The 19,928-nt window shown below is 51.2% G+C and overlaps 1 protein-coding gene across 1 annotated transcript in view; it reads left to right on the top strand.

Moving 5' to 3' along the window:
• MFSD6L (major facilitator superfamily domain containing 6 like) overlaps positions 1 to 19,928 on the top strand; it is a 31,047-nt gene that overhangs the window by 7,096 nt on the left and 4,023 nt on the right. The window contains exons 2-6 of the mRNA XM_069798880.1: positions 9,894 to 10,014; positions 15,115 to 15,188; positions 18,727 to 18,841; positions 18,974 to 19,047; positions 19,731 to 19,886. Of these exons, the coding sequence (XP_069654981.1) occupies positions 9,894 to 10,014; positions 15,115 to 15,188; positions 18,727 to 18,841; positions 18,974 to 19,047; positions 19,731 to 19,849 (503 nt within the window). The 3' untranslated portion in view covers positions 19,850 to 19,886. The remainder of the gene's footprint in view (positions 1 to 9,893; positions 10,015 to 15,114; positions 15,189 to 18,726; positions 18,842 to 18,973; positions 19,048 to 19,730; positions 19,887 to 19,928) is intronic.

Below are 19,928 nucleotides of genomic sequence, written 5' to 3'. Positions count from 1 at the left end.
AAGTGACTGTATACAGGGAAATACTAGCGCTTTTAAGAAATATTCTGCTAGTGCCCTGAAAGTGTTGCTGTTAGTGACTTCTCTCATGTAGACCAATGTAAAAGTCACCTCAAGACCCATTAAAACTTCTCAGCCATGGATTCAAGGACATAGAGCATACCTGGGTGAAGGAGGAACCACAGCGTACGCCTGTCAGGCAGTTTGCATGGGGCACACCAACTGTTTCTGTACCGTGTGGTGCACTTGGTTTGCATTTACCTCTGCAGAATGGATTTGCACATAATGATTACATTCAATATGGCAGACCAAATAGCGTGTGTTAATTGGATCATAACTGTGTATGACTCTGGACTGTTTGATTTAATCCCATGCATTTATTAAGAATAAAGTGAGTTGAATTCAAGTTGCAGCCCACATCAGATCTGGCTACTCATGGCGAAAGTAAGGCTATAGAGTATTTGACTGAAGGACTGATTAAAGTATTTAAACGTTCATTTTCTCTGCATTGTGGAGCAATCAAAACAAGGTGAGTCACTTCAGACCATAATCAGTTCATAATTATAGTGATGGTGGATGCTCATCATTTAATGAGCTGAGGAACAGCCAGTTGGTGGCTATTCTTACCTTTCACATTAAAACAAATCAACCACAAAATCCTGAAGTGGCTGTATCCCTCAGCTGGGCTTTGCCTGTCTAACTGAGAGCCTGGGAGTTAAAATTACAGTGCAGCTGCCTTACAAAACTCAGGGCATTCCTGAACAATTCATTCAAATAGTGAAACTTTATATTTTTCAAGAAACACTGTTTCAGCTGTGGGGTGGGTTTCAGCACACTTCGGTGGCCTTGTGGCTTTGCGTTGCTCCTGTCTGTTTTCAGAGGATTGCCGAAGTGAGGTGCTGTTGCGGCCACTCACAGTTCCCCGGCTCTTGGACACTGCTGCTGCATTTCAAACCTGGAGCAGCAGCTCCCGTGTCCTTTTCTAATTTTTTTTTCCTTTTTCTGTGCACAGACTCTTAATTTTTGTCTCCTCATTTTGTTTATATGCCACAGTTATCCTCAATGAATGAAGCACCATCTCCCTTGCACATGTTCTGGTTTAAAACACTGCACCACGTCAAAAGTCAGCAGCTCCTCTCTGGTTTTTGAAGATGGGAATTCAAAGATTCTGCTCAGATTTGTGTCAATTCCCATAAGGATGTTTCATACGGATTAGCTCGGCAGCCTGTTTCCGTAGGGAGGGGAGCTGCTAGAGATGAGGACGCTGCAAGGTACTGGTAGCAGATACCACAGTCTGGTATTTCTCTGCAGGAGGTGATCCTCCGGACCCACCCCTTATATTGCCATGCCTCTGTTTTGCTCACTGATAGCTTATTTTATTGCATTGACTGTCGACTTCTAGCAGTGTCAGCCAGACGGGAGGACAGCTGGGTGGCAGGATGAGAGACCAGAACCCCGCAGCTGCTCTCTCAGACCTGGCCCTCACCTCTCCGCTGCCATCGCCCCTGCTGCTCTCCAGCCCAGTGACTTTGCGTGTCGCTTCCCAAAATGTGCTGGAAGGTGTCCCTGAGCCCCCTCGCGAAGGTGGCATGTCCCCGAGCCCAGCCTCACCCTTGACTTGGGCCTGTGCTCTTGCACCAAGCCAGTGTAGGGACATCAGTGTCACCTGCAGGCACATCCTAGCAGAGAAACACGTCCTTGCAGAGGACATGTGTTCCCTCCATGTGTTTTGGGGAAGGTGGTGCTGAGGTGTGTGCCTCCATGGAGGACCACAGGTTGTGAATCCTCGGTGGAGTAAGTGCTTCTGGTACGAGTGAGTGAGAAGTGTAAAACCCTGCGAGAGGGAGAGTTTACAACCCACACCCTGTCTTCACCTTCCCCGTACCAGTTTGCTGGCACAAGCCTTCAAGATGGTGGGACTGGTCCTTGCTGTGTCCCACTGGAGAGCCTGGCCGGAGGGAGGAGAGGGGCAGCGCTCGTCACTGGGATCCCCGTTGCTGTGGGTGCTGCCAACACGCTACGGACCAACCTTTGAATTTTAGGCCAACGCACAACTTTGAACGTTTTCTAAACACTTGCTGTTGTATTTTTCCGTAGGGAAAAGTTACTTCTACTGGGAAGCGCAGCTGTCCCTCCTTACCTCCCTCCTCGCAGGGTCTTCAGGTGGGGACCTGTTTCATGCCGTGCCTCACCCCACAGCCCCCCGTGTCCCACACAGGCTCTGCAAAGCCTGGTCCTCTTTAGCGACAGGAGCAACGCGTGTCCCCCCCCCCACCCCGGGCAGACCCACCACGAAGCCTTTTCCAGCTGCCGTGCCAGATGGGGCTACTTTTATTTTTTTATGCTTTTATTGCTGCGGTTTTCGGGAGACTTGCGGGGCTGCGGAGCACCCGCTCCGGGTGGGTTAAAGGGGGGCCGTGCCGCCGGTGCCGGAACCCTGGGGAAATAACCGGGCTGACGCTGCAGAGGGGTCCCGGGGGTGCGGGGGGGGGGGGAGCGGGGCGCTGGCGCGGGGGGCGGCGGCCGGCAGAGGGCGCGGAGCGGCGGGAGCCCCCGCCCGCCCCGGCGGAGCGGAGCGGAGCGGAGCGGGCAGGGCTGCGGCATGGAGGGGAGCAGGACCCCCCCCCGGTACGGATCGCTGGAGTCCACCCGGTGGCCGCCCGCCGGTGCGGGGCCAGGTGAGCACGGCGGGACCGGGGCGGGCAGAGGCGCTGCCGGATCCAAACTTACCCCCCCCCCCGACCCCGGTGGCTCCGGGACTCCCCGGGCACCCGAGCCCCGGGAGCTGGCGGGGAACCGGCGGCTTTATCCAACAAAGGGGGCCCCACGGCCATCGGGAGTGGGGCAGGAGGGATGGGGTGGGGTGGGGGGATTAGAAGGACGGAGGGAAGGGGTGGATGGAGAGGAGGGATGAGCGGAAGGGGGGGATGAAGGGAGGGAAGGGCTGGATGGGGGAGAGGAGTGAATGGAAGGAGGGAAGGGCTGGATGGAGGGGAGGAAGGACGGAGAGAAGGGACTGGATGGGGGGAAGGATGGAGGGAAGGAGGGATGGCCGGAGGGAACGAACCGGTGGAAGGAGGGATGCAGCCCGCCATCCGGCTGATGCTGCCCGGAGAGACACGGAGCCGCTGTGCTGTCATGCCCAGTTGCGGGCATGGCTGTGACCGGGAGACGGCTGCCCACCCTGCCCTTCGCTGCCTTTTCCCCTCTCTGACCAGTTCCTCCAGTAGGAAAGGGGGTGGGCAGAGGGGGAACCCGGCCAGGGGGATTGTCCTGGGCAGAGTCCCCGACCTTGGGGTGGGAGGAAGGGGCCCAATGCGGGGCTGTGGGCATCATCCTGGGGAGGGGAGGCTCCTGCAGTCCCTCTGCCATGACATCCCTCCGACCTCTCCCCTTCCCCATCCCTTTCTGTTCCCCCTTAGCCCCTTGCACCCAGCGGGATAGGGACAGGCAGCTGGAAGGGCAGGGAAGGAGGGATGGAGCAAACTCCAGCATCCTGCTTGGTATTACTGTGGGGGGATGCTGTCCGTGAAGCTGCTCATCTCCTTGGTGAGCTGCCTGAAGTTTTAGTCCTTCTCCTTTGTGCCTTTCAGCATGGCAATATGTATCCTCCCCTCCACACCTCCCTTGCCTGGGAAGTGTCTATGTGGAGACCCTGCCCTTGGGGGATCTGAGAACCTCCATCACCTGGATCCTCTGCTCCCAGCAGCTGGGTAACATTAGGGTGGTCCAGGGAAGGGTCAAACACTTGCCGGACTCAGGGTGCTGGGTATGACCCGGGCATCCCTGCGTTGGGTGCCTGCGAGCGGCATTGTGGTGGCTGCGATATTTGCTCGTTCGATGCAGTTCTGTAAACTCCCAGTGCCTGGGGGACTCTCATGATGGGTGAGAATGTGACAACAGTTGGTGTCTGTTTTTTGAATGCTGCTCTGCTGTTTGCTACCATCCCAGGAAATCTCAGGCCAACCCTGTGAAGCACTGAGCACACGCAGCCTCTTGCCCTGCTTGTGCTCAGGAGGTGACCCAGGGGAAGCGCGCACAGAGCAGTGGGGTGTTGCGAAGGGGCTACACCCCTGGTGATAACCCCCCATAAGTCATCTTGGGGTACCTCATCCGTGAACTCTGGTCTTTTTAACGGCTGTCTAACATGGCCCCAGTGGTGCTGGTTGTGCCAGGGGCTGCACAAACACAGCCAGATAAATCCTCCCTGGCTGCAATGGGCCAAGGCTGCACATTTCTCCCTGGTTTACTAGAGGTGGCACTGGCAGGGAAACAGTGCCATGGTTTGCAGGCTGCCAGTAGCTCTGATCCCTCCCATCTGAGCATGATCCTGTCCTCTGGGACCGGCATGCTTGGCCACGCGTTGTTCAGTCCTGGAGGCTTGTGTCCCTCCTGCCAGGCAGTGTGGGTGGTGGGGATAGCATCCCCTCTGACAAGGCTGCCCCAGAGCCAGGCAGCGGGTTACCATCTCTCTCATTATCGAGCTTGTGGAGCAAAGGCTGAATGCCCCCTGCCAATGCTGCTTTCTATGGCAGAGAAAAGCAAACGGCTGAGTTAAAGGCCTCTTGGGATGGAGCCCAAGTAAAGAGCTCTGACCTCCTCCACAGGGGACTGTCAATCAATTGCCCAACTTTAATCATGAAGTAAATTGCTTGAAACTCAACCCTGCGCTGGTTGCTGCTGTGACTCATCTCAGGCTTGCTGCTGGCTGTCTAAATGTTTTCACCAAAGCCATATGGAGTGGAAGTCTCCAGCTATTATACTCCTCATTAACGATACTTGCTTCCCCTGGGCCATGTGTGATGATTAGAGCATCTCCAAGTTTAAATCGAAGCTTTCTCCCCTTCCTTGACTTGCCAGGTTGAAATGATGCCAGTCAGGGGTCCTTTGGCTCAGGCAGCGTGGGCTTGATTTCTGTGTCTGGCCATGCTGTTGTATGTGCAGCTGTGGGAGCAAAGGGATCCCTGGACAGCGTGGATGCACATGGGTGTCATCCCTCTCCATCCCCAAAGGGAGACTCAGGACTGTGAGCTTGATCACAGCTTTAATAAATGTTCCTGCCTTAGGCCCTCGCTGGTGCCAGGCACTTAGGGAGGGTGTAAGAAACCCATTCTCAGCTTTGGCAAAACCATTTCCAGTGAGATCTTTTGCCCAGCTCTCTGCTTACAGGCTGTGCTGGGTTTTAATCCCTCATGAGCTCTGAGTGTCTGTACTTGCCATTTGTGACTGCTGTATGGTGCTGCTGCCATCACACAGGTTCATGGGTGCACGGTGCCCTTTGGTCTCTCCACCATCTCAGGAAAGCTGTGATCAGTCCCATGCCTGTAGCTGCTGGGGTTTGGGATCTCAGCATCACCCCATATCTGCCTGGAGAAGCATCTCCTGAGCTAGCAGGGAAGATCGATGCACATCCCAATTGGTGGTCACAGACTGATCTCATTACATGGAATCGCAGAGGAATTTGGATCAGGAGGGACCTCTGGAGATACTGAGTTCAACTGCTTGCTCAAAGCAGGCTTAGTAGAGATCAGGTTGCTCACAGTCCTGTCCAGAAGGTATCCTGGACCAAAGATGGAGATCCCACAACCTCTCTGATCCTTGTTCCAGTGTCTGAACAACCCTTCAACCTGCTTCTCTCAGCCTCTCCTCATCTGTCTTGTGCTCCAGCCCCCACCCTCACTCAGATATTCAGGTCCTGGCATGATCACCTGTGGTCCTGGGCAGATGCAAGGAGTCTCCATCAGCAAGTTCATCTTCCCATCCTATCAGCTGCCTTTTAGTCACCTGTAAGGATTCATTGGTTTCTCATGAGGTTTAGTAGATGGTTTTGGTGCAGAGGCATAGCTCTGTGTCCCCTTGTCCAGGTGCTTCCTTCCATGGTTCGTGGAATTCATTCTGCAGGAGCATTCTCCTGGGACTGCCCTCCCTCTGCTTCTGCCCGGAATTAAGCAGCTCCAGGCACATGACTACCCTCTTAGAGCTTCTTGTCCAGGACTTACTGCTTTGGTGAGCAGTTCCCTGGCACATCTGAGGACACATCTTGCCTGAGGGATGCAGTGTAACCACACCACCTGAAGGCACAGCCGAGGGCTGAGGACCTTCCAGCTTGAGCCCTGCAGCCGTTGCTCTGCTGTGTGGTGTAGACCTGTTCGCTGTCCCCATTTCACAGGATGCTCCTGACCTGCAGCAGGAGGCTGCTGGGGAGTGTCCTACAGAAAGGTGACTTTGGGGGAGTGCGTGAGGGCAGCTCCTCTTGGGCAGGGTGGTCCCAGCCATACTTTGATGGAAACCCACCCAGAACTGAGCCAGACACTTTCTTGCTCTCGTGGGCAGTTGCCTACGGGCTGAAATTACGTCCCAGCCTCCTGCCACAGATGGGAGAGAGCAACCCAGCGCTGCCACCTCCTCCCTTTGTATACACAGGCAAAGATTCACCTCTCCCATCTGGGATGGCTTCTGCTGATGAGGTTCTGGGATGAGAAGGGAGAAGAAGCGATGCTGACACCTTTTTCAATCCCTTTCACTCGCCCACTGGGAAACAGCTGGCTGATAACCTCAGCCAAATACTTCTGCTACCAGTGATCAAAGATATTCTGGGTTATTCACCCACCCACACAGGCCAGGAGTGACAGCCCCCCTCCCCCAGACCCACCCCTGTGCTCCTAGGGGTGATTAGATTTGTCCTTGGCTAATGAAGGCTGCAGTAAGCTCGTATCTTTGTTTATTGGCGCATCTGTAAAATAATCAGCCTTGTCATTTTAGCCTGGTCACAGAAGCGACACTTAGAGCAGTGCAGCTTTCTCCTGACAGGTCTAGAGCTGCACCGAAGTACAGCCAAACCCCAGGGACTGGCTGCCTGCAAGTACATGCCGGCTGTACCGTCTGCACCTTCACGTGTGTTGTTACCTGTGTGCCTGCCGTCACCTGCAGGGAGATCCTGCCTGTCCCTGGCGCGTGGCCCCAGCTGCCCACCGGTGCTGGGTGTGGGCGCATCAAAATATCCTGGGTAAGAAGAGCTCCGGGGTGGGAGAGCAGCAGGATGCCTGGGATGAGAGACCTCAGCATCCCGGTCCCCTAGCAACCGCATCCCAGTCCTGTAGCAACCACAGTCCGGTCCCCTAGCAACCCCCTTCAGGCCCGTAGAAACAAGGCTAAGAGAGGGTTTCTGTGCCAATTTGTAGCAGAGCCATTGAGCAAGAGCTGACGGAGGGCAGCGCATCCAACCCCACATTTTGTCTGACCCGTGTATTCATCAGTCTAACCTGAGCAGGCACTGGTACCTGAGAGCATCCTGACAGCTTAGACTGGGGAGCGATTGAGGATTTTGCACACTGGCATTAGCTGAACATGGCCTTTGTGGCTAGGGAAAGGGGGAGATAATCTCCAAGTAGTCTTCATGAGTTTCTAAGCCAGAAACAGCAGAAATCTATTCTCCAAACCAGTCACACTAATCCAAACCACTTGCATTTCCACTAATAAACCTTCTCTGCCAGCAGCCTTGGAAACATGCCTCACTGTGGGAATGATTTCTCAAGCAGTTTTACATGATGGGTAGAGGACCAGTTAGTGCAGGGTGTTTTGCCTTGTGTCTTAACACTGCTCTCTTCCTGCCCTGTAACCCTCAGCACTGGCCTGGGTCCCATTTGGGATCCCCAAGCCACATGCTCCAGCTCTGACATCTCCAGCTCCCAGGCCTCGGCTGCCCAGAAAATCCTGCTTCCAGTTGGTGCTCCTTGGCTGCGCTTTCCCCTCTCCCTGCACAGGGAAAGTCCCAGGGCTGCAGGAAGGCAAAGTCTTGGAGTGGAGATGTGCCCTGTGAAGATTCAAAGGAAGCAGAATTTGCCCCTGCTGTTTGTGATTTCTAATGTTTTCTCAGAGCCTGGCTTTGCAGTAGCTGCTAAGCCTCCTCTTGCCAACCTGTGCTGTATGTACATCACAGGAGAGCCAGATTAGCCTGTGTGTGATAAATGTGCTGCTGCATGTCACTGATAACAAGCTCAATGATGTGTCTCTGAAAGCCAGACCAGGCTGGGAGGTGGGAGCTTGCCTGGGAGCAAAACCTCAGCTATTCCCATAAAATGGGCTGGGATCTGCTGTGGGACGTGCAGGCTCACAGGCACTGTGTGAGTCAGCACAGCATCCTCGTGTAAATCAGTGTGACAGTCTTGTGCAAACCAGTGGGACATCGGAGGGACATCTGTGTGTAAATCAGTGGAGCCGGGGGGGAGGCAGAACTGGTGGTCAGAGCAATGGATCAAAGTTGCTGGGCTCTTGTCCTGTCTGTCCCTGGGCTTGCCACTGTGCTCTTCTAAAACATAAATTACAGCCCTGTCCTGGTTTTGGCTGAGATAGATAGAGTTAATTTTCTTCCTAGTAGCTGGTATAGTGTTATGTTTTGGGTTCAGTATGAGAAGAATGTTGATAACACATTGATGTTTTCAGTTGTTGCTAAGTAGTGTTTATACCAAGTCAAGGATTTTTCAGCTTCTCATGCCCAGCCAGCAAGAAGGCTGGAGGGGCACAAGAAACTGGGAGGGGACAGACACAGCCAGGACAGCTGACCCAAACTGGCCAAAGGGATATTCCATACCATGTGACATCATGCCCAGTATCTAAACAGGGGAGTTGGCCTGTGGGGGGGATCACTGCTCGGGAACTAACTGGGCACCAGTCAGCGAGTAGTAAGCAATTGCATTGTGCATCACTTCTTTTGTATATTCCAAATATTTTATTATTATTATTGCCATTTTAGTATTATTATCATTATTATTTTCTTCCTTTCTGTCCTATTAAACTGTCTTTATCTCAACCTACGAGTTTTACTTTTTTTCTGATTCTCTCCCCCAGCCCACTGGGTAGGGGAGAAGTGAGTGAGCGGCTGCATGGTGCTTAGTTGCTGGCTGGGGTTAAACCACAAATCCCCTTTTCCTGCATTTTGCTGTGAGGGTCTTGTTTCTTGCCCTGAACAAGTGACATCCCCTTTCCCTGCCTCAGTTTCCCCAGGTGGGTTATAGAGGTGATGCTCAGCACTCCAGAGGAACTGGCCTGCTGGGTACCATGGGGCCTTTTCCCCCCAGTGAGTTGGGAAGGATGGGGGGGTCTTCATCCAGCCTGCGATGGAGGGGAAGCAGCTCTGGAACTTCACCTCCATGACTCCTTAGCTATGTACTGTATGGGCCCAGCGTTTGTCCCTGGCACATACTGGAGGAGGGTGCACACACAGGCTCATGTCTGTGCTGGAGATGCCTGAGGCTTACGTGGTTCTGGAAAAAGAGTCATTCCTGTCCTTCCCTCCAGCAGTTTTTAGCTCTCTTGGCCTCCCACTGTTCAGCAGAGGGGAAAGCCTTGGAAATTCGGGGCTTTCTCAGCAGCACAGAGCCCAGCACGGCACTGGTGTGAGCAGGGTGTGCTGCAAAGCCACAACAAGCAGGTGAAATGATGCTTGTTTCTAAGGCTCAGAGAGCTGCAAGCTCAGACGAGGTGGCCTGCTGGTCTCCAAGGTCCTCTTTCATGCAGACACTTCATGCATATTGCATGTGTGTTTGGAGCTGCGCTCAGCAAGCCAATCCGGCTTTGATGTGAACACACCAATGAGCAGACCTGTTCCAGTGCCCAGCCTCACATAAAGCATAAACAAAGACAAAAACAGTTACCGGCAGCTCAATGCCCTTGCATATGTTGGTAACTTTCCATGTGCTGCTTAGGCTGTCTGCTCTTGCAGAACCCAGCAGAGTAGCAAGAAGTCTGGAAACAAGTTTAAAACTGTGCACGTGCTTAGTGGTTATACTGCTCTGGTGTTTGCAGGGGGGTGCCCGTGACAGCCCTGTGGTCCCTGTTGTCCTCAGCACCGATTTGACATCTCCTGCTGGCTAACTCGGGTCCTGTTTCATTTGCAGAGGACGAGATTGTTTCCATGGCTGACTCGACCACCACCATCGATGACATTGAAGGGGAGCTCTTCAAAATTGAGAGGATCAGGGAGATCCTGGTGAGGAGGGAGTCAGAGCTGCGGTACATGTGAGTACCTGCCCTCCTCCTGCACTGTCCCCCCTTCCCAGGGTCACCCCAGCATTTTCTGCCTGCCTGATCAAACATGGATCTTCCCCAGGGATGGGCAGAGCTGAGGCTGCTTTCCACCTCATTTTCTACCTGGAAGAGCAGCCCCTTCCACCACTCTGGCCTTGCTCTTGGAAGGGGCTTGAATGGGTCCCTGTTACAAAGCTGCCACTGATGCTGTGATGATTTGAGCCAGCCTATTTCTATGCGAACAGAGTTTATGAGATGGGTTTAACTGCACTAAATGTTTCCATATTCAACCAAAAGCACCCTGGCTTCCCAGTGGGTCCATACTCTTCCTCAGTGCATGCCTCTCGGGCTGGGCTTGGGAAGGGACCCGAGGTTTGGTGGCTCATTGCTGCCCTGGACATACCGCTTTGCCCCGGCACGCAGATCTGCGGCTGTTGAACAGCCACATGACCACAGTTTACTCTCCCCATACTGAAGTATTATACATCCTTGCAGCTCCTCCTTTCCTCCTCCATCGCCTGACTGCTGGGGTCATCAGGACACATTGGGGCTGGACTGGCATTGGTGCCTGATGCCTGTCCCTGCACCACATCCTGCTCTCCACTCCCAGCACAGCCTTTGGAGCCAGATGAGGAGGGAATGATTTTCTCCAGGGTCCATTTCAATAATCAAAGCAGGTTTTGAGTAAAAATCTGTAGGCCTTTCACATTTAAGGCAATCAAATAGCCACTGTGTTGCCGTGGTACTAACCAGCGCTTAAGGTGATAAATGACATTTTACCTGGTTATATCAGGAGTTTTTATGGTTTGGGAGGAAAAGGACTAACTAGCATTCATAGTCTGGGTTGATTAAGCTTTTTAATACCACTAAATTGCTATAGTCAGCCCAGTCCTGAGATCCCATGCAACACAAAGCCTGGGACCTTTTACCGGTAATGACAAAGATCATATTTACTGGGCTGCAGCACCTGATATGCTGCTTTTTTAATGTGTCTGGGTCCCCACTGGTATCTGTGCTACAAGGATCACCAAAGCCTGGAAATGCCTGTGTAAATCTGCTGTCTGGGAGGCTGTGAGCTGGATTGTGGTTTAGAGGCTCGAATTCTGAGTGATGACCTCTTTGAGGCACAGTTCCCCCTGAATATATTGTTGGAAATCATAAAAAGTGTAGTTCTTAAATGCTTTCATGGCAACTGGTACCTAAATCTCACAGGTTCTGTCACAACTCACATCTCTTGCTTTTTCTTATCCCTTTATTGGTTTTCTTCCTTGGCTTGCACTTGGAAAACAAAAGGAAATCACCTACAGAAACCACATACCGGGCGGGGTATAAAGTGATCACTTGGAAGTTTAGAACCACCAGGATTACATGCCTGCATGGTTTGGAGGTGGTGTGGGGAACTCAAGCCTTGGCTCTGTGGAGCGCAGCAGCAGGGACCAGCTTGGGTCTGCAAGGCAGGGAAAGCTGAGGGCTTTCCTGAGCATCACTGCTGGAGAAGAGGGATCCCAGACCTGGGTTCTGCAGGACAGGGTTAAAAAGGATGGGGACCTGGGGCTGCAAGGGCTTTTTTTTTTTCCCAATGGGGAGAAAAATGTGATATTCAGGGTGGTTGGGCTGTGGGGCTCAGGGAGACAGACATCTCCATTGATGTGCTCCCAAACGGAGGAGTGACCTGTCTGGTCAGTCGATAGCGATCAGTGTTTTCTTCTTGTTGGAAATATCAACCTAAAATATTCCAACATTTCTGAGATGTCTGTGCTCTGTAAAACAATGAAACTCCCACTATTTCTCCTTTTATAGGGCAAAAAGAAAGGTCTAAAATTCCTGTGGGAGATTCAGCTCCATACCTCACCTGCTCAGTACTCTCATCTGCTTCCTGGGGCCAGACAAGGGTAGCATGGCTGTGGCTGGTGCTGCAATAAGTTTTATCACCAGTGGTAGAAGTAATCTTAGCTCCAGCAGCAGCCTTCTGGGTGATTGTCTTTGCAATCTCTCCCAAGTTGTATTGAAATGAGAATTTTTATTATTGCCCATTTATTATTCTCATTATCAGTTTTTACAGAATTAAATTCCAATTTAATTTTAATAACAATTCAGTTATCATTTGGCTGTTTATTTTAATTTTAATAAGTGTATCACTAGCAATCAGCCTGTTGCCCATGTGTCCCATGCAGACCTCCTCGCTGGTGCTCTTTGTACAACCTCAGGGCTTAGCCACTGTAGGACTATGAGCAGGCAATAAAAGGACATACCTCCCTGTTCTCCATGTGCAGCTCCCAGACATTGGCATTGGTGGAACTGCTCAGTGTGGTATGCAAACAAATGAAGACACTGTCAGATGGAGCAAAAATCTGACAGAGCCAAGAGGAAGTCTTCTCCTCCACCTAAGATGACCTTCTCCTACAGCAATATCTCACAGGGTCCCTCTTCATCAGTCTGTTTATTTACCCTTCCCTTATTAATATTTCTGATGGCCTCGGCTCAGCTGACAAAGCTGCATCTTCAAGGAGATCCAGCAAATGTGACTCATTGCAGAAGGGGTGGACAGCATGACTCAGTGGAAGGACCAGCAGGATTATTGAAGATGCACATGGAGCTTTTAGTAGTGCATACTTCAAAAGGAACCAAAGGCACATCTGTTCAAGGTGGCACCAGCTCATAAGTCAATCATGTATTATCTGTAGACACAGGTCATGTGTTAGGATTTCTGTCTTGGAGGCTCAGTCCAGACAGGTTGATGACTGTACTCCGTGGTGTCAGTTCAGCTTCACAAGACTGGTTGGTGAACATGATGTTTAATGGGGGCAAATGCCTCCCATCCCATGCCATCTAGGCAAGGTACCATGCACAGGGCAGCGCAGGGCCAAATCCTGTATGGACACATCTGGTCTCCAACTGAGAGGTTTGTGCCAGCAGATATTTTCCCAGCACAGACTGCTAATGGTTTAGCGCCCACGTCTGTTGTCTAAAACGTCCAGGACTGCGGTCACAAGTCTCTAAGGTCTAGGGAGCTAGGCATTTCTGAGATATCAGTGAATTAGTTGCACTGTCATAAGGAAATGGTCCTGGTCAGAGTGTCCACATCTACCTCAGGGTGATGATGGGAACCCCCTTTTCTGCTGGTGGAGCTACTCAGCACCATTTGAATGTGCTGCCTGACCCCAGCTCCTCTGCCATGGGGCTTCTGGTGCCACGGCTGGCTACAAGCTCCTGGAAGACATGTATTGAGAGTGTGAGGACTGATGTGTCAATGAAGGGGATGCTTCGTGGGCGCACCAATTGAGCAATTTCTGGTCCTGGGGGTGTGGGAGCCTACTACACCTGGAAAATCTGGGGCTGGATTTTGGATGGAGACACTTTCTTCTAGTTTCAGGCCAGGTAACAGAGGTGGGGAGATGCCAGATGGTCTGGCCAGGGTGGCTCACCCATGCCAAGGTAAGCCTGGAGAAAGAAGGGAAGTATTCCAAATCCCAGCTCAACAGTCCAACCCTGATCAGGAGGTTCAGTGCCTTGCCACAGGGTGGAACCTCATAGGGTACTACTAATATATATCTTTTGCAGGGGCTTGTAAAAACTCTTCTCAAATGACCCAACCACCAAAATCCCTGGTCAGGGACTTAAGTTCCCAGGTACCTTAATGTCAAGGAAATGGTGCTTCACTGACTGCTGGCTGGCTAGACTGTGCCGAGGCTCGGGATGCCACATCAGAGCAGGAGGCTTTTCCTAATCTTCCCAGTGAGTGATAATGTGTAAGGAGCCCAGGGAGGGCTCAGAGCAGAAGGAAAAGTGTCAGATGGGTTGGTCTTATCATGCTTTGATTGGAGATATGGCTGGCCAAAGTTGGCCCTAGGCTGATGCAATCTTGGAGACTGCTGGAAGGGCAGACAGGGCTGGGCAACCCTTGAGTTGCTGCTCGCTGTGCGTATGAGTTGCTGGCAGAAAGCAGGAGGACTTTGAGGAAAGGACCCTAAAGGACAAAGCAAGGAGGTCTCTAAAGCCAGAAGCTGTTGGCATGAGAGAGTTTGGGAGGTGGGGAGCACGGCACACAGACCGGAGGCAGCACTGAGGGTTATTGGAGTCGTGACTTGTCTCATCTTCTGTAGTGCCACCTACCCAGGGGAGATCCTCAAGGATGGCTTGGTTCGTGGTGGAGAGAGGTCTCAGCCATGAGCACTGTCTGCTCTTGGGGTTCCCCTCACCATGGGTGAGTGCCTAAAACTCTTTAAACTGAACCACTGATACTCATCATGGCCAGACACCATCATTCCTCAGTCTTGTCCAAGCACAGCTTTAGCGAGGGCATAGGCATGCGATTTTTTTAAATAAATCAATAAATAAATTAGGCTAAGTCTTCTCTGCCAGCCCTAGTGAGCAGTGAGCAGCACTTGAGCTGGTGCCTCCATGGAGGGGGCTGAGTGTCTGTGGTGCTTCTGAGACATCATCAAACTGCCTCCAGCACGGACAGGGCCGTGCATCCCCCATCTGCTCCATCAGCAGCTACTGCTGACATTTGAGTTGAGCCCATCCTGATCAGTATCTTGCTGCTATGTTATGGTTTGAGCCAGAGATTATTTAATTGCCTGTGGCTTCAGCAGGCTCCTTTTCTCCTGTTGAAATGACCTTGTTTCTCAGCGGACACCTGCAAAGTTTGCACATTTCCCCCCTCTGTTGTGTTTCATTTTTCTACCTTTTTTAAATTCTGCAGAAAGGCAGTATAAATACGTGAGATGTTTTTATGTGGCAGCAGCTTCCATTCGTTTTTGGATTTTACTGTTTGGAGATTATTGTTTTGGAGGAGGAGAAACACAGCTGCTATTGCATAGTGGATGTGCCAGGTTTTAATAAGGCTTCATTGTCATTAGAGTGATGAAACTTTCTTTGCCAACAACCAGTGACACAACCCATGTAGCTCCAACAAAAGCTCTGAGATGAAGTGGGCTGCCATTTCCTGTGGGAAGGCAGGTAAATCTGTGCTCCCTGCTGCAGGCACTGAGCGCATCACCTTTCAGTGTTGGTTAGGTGTTGCTCTGGAGGTTTTGAACCTTTCCTTTCCCAGTCTTTCCTTCAGTGGTTTCATTTGTTTCTCTGCAGGATGGATGACATTCAGCTTTGTAAGGAAATCAGCCGGCTGAAAAAGGAGCTTCAAAAACTCATAGCTCTTCCAGGTAAGGCTTTGTAAAGCTTCAGAGAGCTGCACCCTGCTGCTGCAATCAGCAGAAAGGTTTCCATGAAATACCAGAAGCTCTTGAATGGCTCCCACCCCAGCATGCTCCCAGAGACACTGCTGCTGCAGGCAGTGCGTGAGCATCAAGAAATGTGGCTCCCTGAGTCTGACCTGAGATATTTCTTGGGAGTTTTGCTGCTTGCAGTACTGCCAGGGAGTCCTTGTCCAGGCCTGGGCTGAAGGGCAGAGGAAAGAGAAAAGGAGAAAAAAACATGAGTCCTGCGAGGAAGAGCATCGGTCTGGTATAGGAGGAGGACAGGAGTTGAGTGGGGTGGCAATGAATGCTGACACAGTGGGACCTGCCACGTACACTGAGGAGGATCCCCAAATGAGTGGACAGGACAAGCAGGGGACATTGGCAGACCACACCATGGAGGGGCCCGTTGGAGGTAGCAGGAGGGGAGATGCCTTCAAAGGCCTCAAGTACGTGAAAAGCAATGAATTCTTGCTGTGGCCATGTCAGAACTGTGGGTCAGTGATGGGGCGGATGGCAGCAGCAGCCAGGGAAGGATTTCTGGTTGCAGCCAGGGTAGGATGGGTGCTAGGGGAACGTCATGCCAAAAGGGCTTGGTGATGTCCCTGATTTAGGTGAATTCATCATTCAGGATGTTGAAAAGAGGCAAATAGTCCAGGGCAACATATGTGAAGACTTCAGCTGGGAGGAAATGCTGCTTTTGTCATCCCCCCTTGCCATGACCAGTGACCCTCCCTGTCACAGCCAGAGGCACCCTTGTCCCTTCACAGCCCAGGAAAGGCCAAACCTTGTTTCTCTAAAGGAGCCCCCTCAGCCAAAGTATTCAAATGAAAGCACACACCCAGGGTTTGAATGAGCAAGAAATGCTTCCCCACAGGCTGTGTCCATCACTGTTCATAAGGCTATGCCTCCTCCTAGGACATCCTCACTCACCTCCCAGTGAGGACTTTATGTGTGTTTTCAGAACCAGATGGGAGACATATCCCTGCTTATTTGTACCCACCCAGGCATTAAGATTTGGACCTCAGTTATTTCCACTGCAAGTATCTCTGAAGATGGTGCACTCACTGAGACCAATGAGTGTGTAGCAGGGGGCAATGCCTGGATGCAGACAAGGGACCAGCTGTGCACATCTGTTTCCCAGAGCAGCAGCTCAGCTCATCAGTTCTGTACCCAAGGTTATCTCAAAGTCAAGAGTGGCAAGAAGCCTTGACCCTTTCTAATGCCGTATAGTGTCACTATGCTGTGTGTGCTTGTGAATCCTCAGCATGCAGTGAGAGCCCAACTTCTGCTTAATATGCAAGTCTTGATCAGTTTAATACAACCTGGCTGCATCCAGACAGGGAAGGGGAGGGTTCTGCCATTAAAACGGGAGTTGCTTGCAAAACATAGACCTGAATCTCATGTGGACTTTTAATTCAAACACCTTCTAGTTCCTAAAACAAGACTTGACCTAGACAGTGGCTCAGGACCAGAGATAACTTGACCTGTTCTGAAGCTGGAGAAATCTAGCTGGCTTTCCTTCATCTGCTTTGGTCTTTCATTTCTATCCTTTTCAGCATTCCCAGATTCAGCTGAGACTAGAAATGCTGCTTGCATCAGGGATGCTCTTTTTGTCTTCTTTATAACTTGACTCAAATCAGACTGTGCTGGAAAAATCCTGCAAATCACTGGTCTTGCGAGACTATCAAAGCAGATCATTCGTAAAAATGGTCATTGAACTTTGGTTCGGATAAAGATTCAAACACGTCAGTGCTTACTCAGAGCTCAGTCAGACCTGTGGCTTGAAATCTCACCAGACCAAGGCTCCTTTAGTAATTCAGAGAGATGTCGTAGTCATGATGGACTCTGACATCAGCAAGGCCGTAAAAAAGGTGCAGTGTTTATACAGTGGGTATGTTAACTCTGACATGCTCTAACTCAGGAATGCAGATTGTTAATTAACTGCAAATAGCTGGTATGTTTGTGTACAGCCTGATGTTTCCAATTTGTATGGCATCCAAATGACACTGTAAAGTGCTCCTATTCCCATCAGGCAGGTTGGAGCTGCTGCACAGAGGCAGTGCCCACTGCCAGGCGACTTTGCATTAACTCTTCATGGTAGAAAATCAGCAGCTGTGGCCCAGACCTCAGTCCAGATCAGCTTTCTCTGCCAGGAAGCTTGAGCTTACTCCCTGCACCAGATCACAATTGTAGGAGAAACCTTTGTTTGCTGGGGATGTTTCTAACAACATGATGATTATGAGAAGTTCCTCCTACTCAGACCCCTGCAGCAGTACCTCCGATCAATATATAGCAGTCTTTAAACTACAAATCAATACATAGTTTAGGTAACTGCTGAGACCCAGCCTACAAGGTTTGCTCCATGCTGTGAATTTCGCTGCATTTTTATTTAGCTGAAGGAAGACTGCAGATTGATCCATCCTGGGTTGGATTGATTTTGGAGCTGGCTGCTGAATTCAGAAAAGGTATTAAATAGCTGCAGCACAGACAGTCATAGTTTCTACCTAAGGTAGCTCTCCGTTTCTATTTAAAACTCCTTAGCCCTATCTCTACCATCTTCATGTATCCCACTTACCATTATGTACCAATTTATATAGGACATGACTTCATAGTGATGTGAGAGTTTTCCAGGTCTTCACTAACTCACTGCCCAAAGATATGTGCCACAAGTGAGTCCCACCGTGCTCAAGGTAGGTCAGTCTGGGGGTTCAAGTGACAACCAAGGCTAACAAATTCAAAATTTCCTGGCAGACACTTGTGGTCATCCTTGTTGCTGGGGTGGGAATGGGGCTGACAGTGGTTTGAAAGGTCAGATGTAGAGAGTGAGATCACTGGGACAGTGTTCAGCAAGGGAATAAGGCTACAAAACCAGTGGATTGTATTGGTTTTCAGGTCGCTGTATATATGGGATAAATGGCGGTATGAGGTGTTCCCAAGGCATCTGGGCATTTTTGATAATTCCCTATACACCTGAATCCCCGGCTGGTTTCTCAGCCACATGGAGGACCTGGCTCAGAGGTCTCTGGACCCCTACCCAGCTCAGGACCAAGCTGAGACGGGTTGGGTGTGCTGGCATGGGAAATGTGGGTTAAGCACATCCTGGCTGAAGGTTGACATCTGAGTCTGACACTTCTGAGGTCATTGAGACCCGCTGCCCATCCTCTTCAGCAGTGCAGATGAAGGTCCCAGGGGAGCCATGGTCGTCTCCCACCAGAGAGGTCACCTTGTTGAGGAGCCCTTTCTCTGCTCTGCAAAGCTCACAGTTGCATCTTGCAGTGCTCAGCCCCATGAAAATTTTGGGAAGAAGCTAAAAATTCAAAGTTGATGACACCAGACCTGTCTCCTCCTAGCCAGGGTGGTTTGGGATGAGGTTGCTGTTTATTTAGCAGCCTGTATCTGGATCCAGTTGCTTACTTTGGGTTGGCTTTTACCCCCGCTCTTATATCTGCTTATGAGCAGGATGGCCCCTGTTGGTGTATTAAATGTGTTCCCTGTGCTGCAGAGAATGAGAAGTCCAACGAGGAGAAGCAGAAGGAAGAGGAGCTGGTACAGCAGATACACAAGCTGGTGGAAACGCGGGATTTTCTGGTGGATGATGTGGAGTTTGAGAGGCTCAGGTAGCTGGGTGCAATTTATTCCTTGCACTGAGGACAGTGCAGTCTGTCCTCTGATCTGTATCATGCCTTGCCAGATGCTCCTGGATGCCTTGCTGTTCCTTTCCTGAGTGGTAACCAATCTCTTTGTCACAGGGAAAGGGAAGAAGACAAGGAAATGGCAGAGTTCCTGCAAAGTAAGCTCTCCAAAAGCTACCTCCAGAAAGCAAGTAGGTGGTTGATGAGTTTTATTCCTTGCATTGAACCTCACTGGCAGTTTCTCCCCTTTCCTAAGCACTCTGTCTCCAAGATTTCATTGCTTTGCATGGCGCTAGCTTACCTGGAGGCCATCTGTTGCTGGAGGAGGGTGTGGGGATATGGCAACTGGGGGATGCTAGTGCTTGAGCTCACATTGTGGAAACATCCCAAATTGGTAGAGATGTTATGCTTCCATTTCCCTCCTGGCATTTCCCAGCCACCATGTCCTATGAGAATGGGGATGGGTAGGTGTCCTTTTACGGCTGATGTACTTCATCTGATGCTTTCCAACCAGCTCCTTTCATTTCATCACACCATCACCTAAGGTCACAAGTTGTGGTATCCATCCAGTCCTCCTTTCTTCATGGCCTCTGATGGCAAGCCACTGTCGTCCCCTGTGCCTCCATCATTGCTGGAGGAACACCTCCCCAGTGCAGTAGGAGGCATTTCCAGCCCAGGGTCCCGGTGCCTATGCCTGTGTCCTGCCTGTGGACACCCAAGAAGCACACATGGTGATGTGCCCCCTGGATGCAGGAGCTCATGCCCAGCTGTGGGTCTGAGGAGGGTCAGCATCCTAGCCCTGAAAGGAGCTCTAAGAAGAAGCGATAGGCCTGTGCCCTTATCACCAGGCAGACACCAATTCCTCTTTCCGTAGCTCCTGTCAAAGAGAAGAAAATGACTTCCAGGGGACAGCAAACCTCCACACCATACATGACCAAAACGGGCCTCACCCTGCTCAAGGAGTGCTGTGGCTTCACCTGCTCCATCATGTAGGCCAGCCCCCAGCTCCTCTGCACAGGACATGACCATGGTAGTGTACACGTCCCAGGAAGCTGGGCTGGGCAAGAGGGGC

This window comes from Haliaeetus albicilla, chromosome 12 (assembly GCF_947461875.1).
Source record: "Haliaeetus albicilla chromosome 12, bHalAlb1.1, whole genome shotgun sequence".
NCBI classification, from domain to species: domain Eukaryota; kingdom Metazoa; phylum Chordata; class Aves; order Accipitriformes; family Accipitridae; genus Haliaeetus; species Haliaeetus albicilla.
Note: the sequence above shows the minus strand (reverse complement) of the source record. Positions and strands in the feature narration are given on the sequence as shown.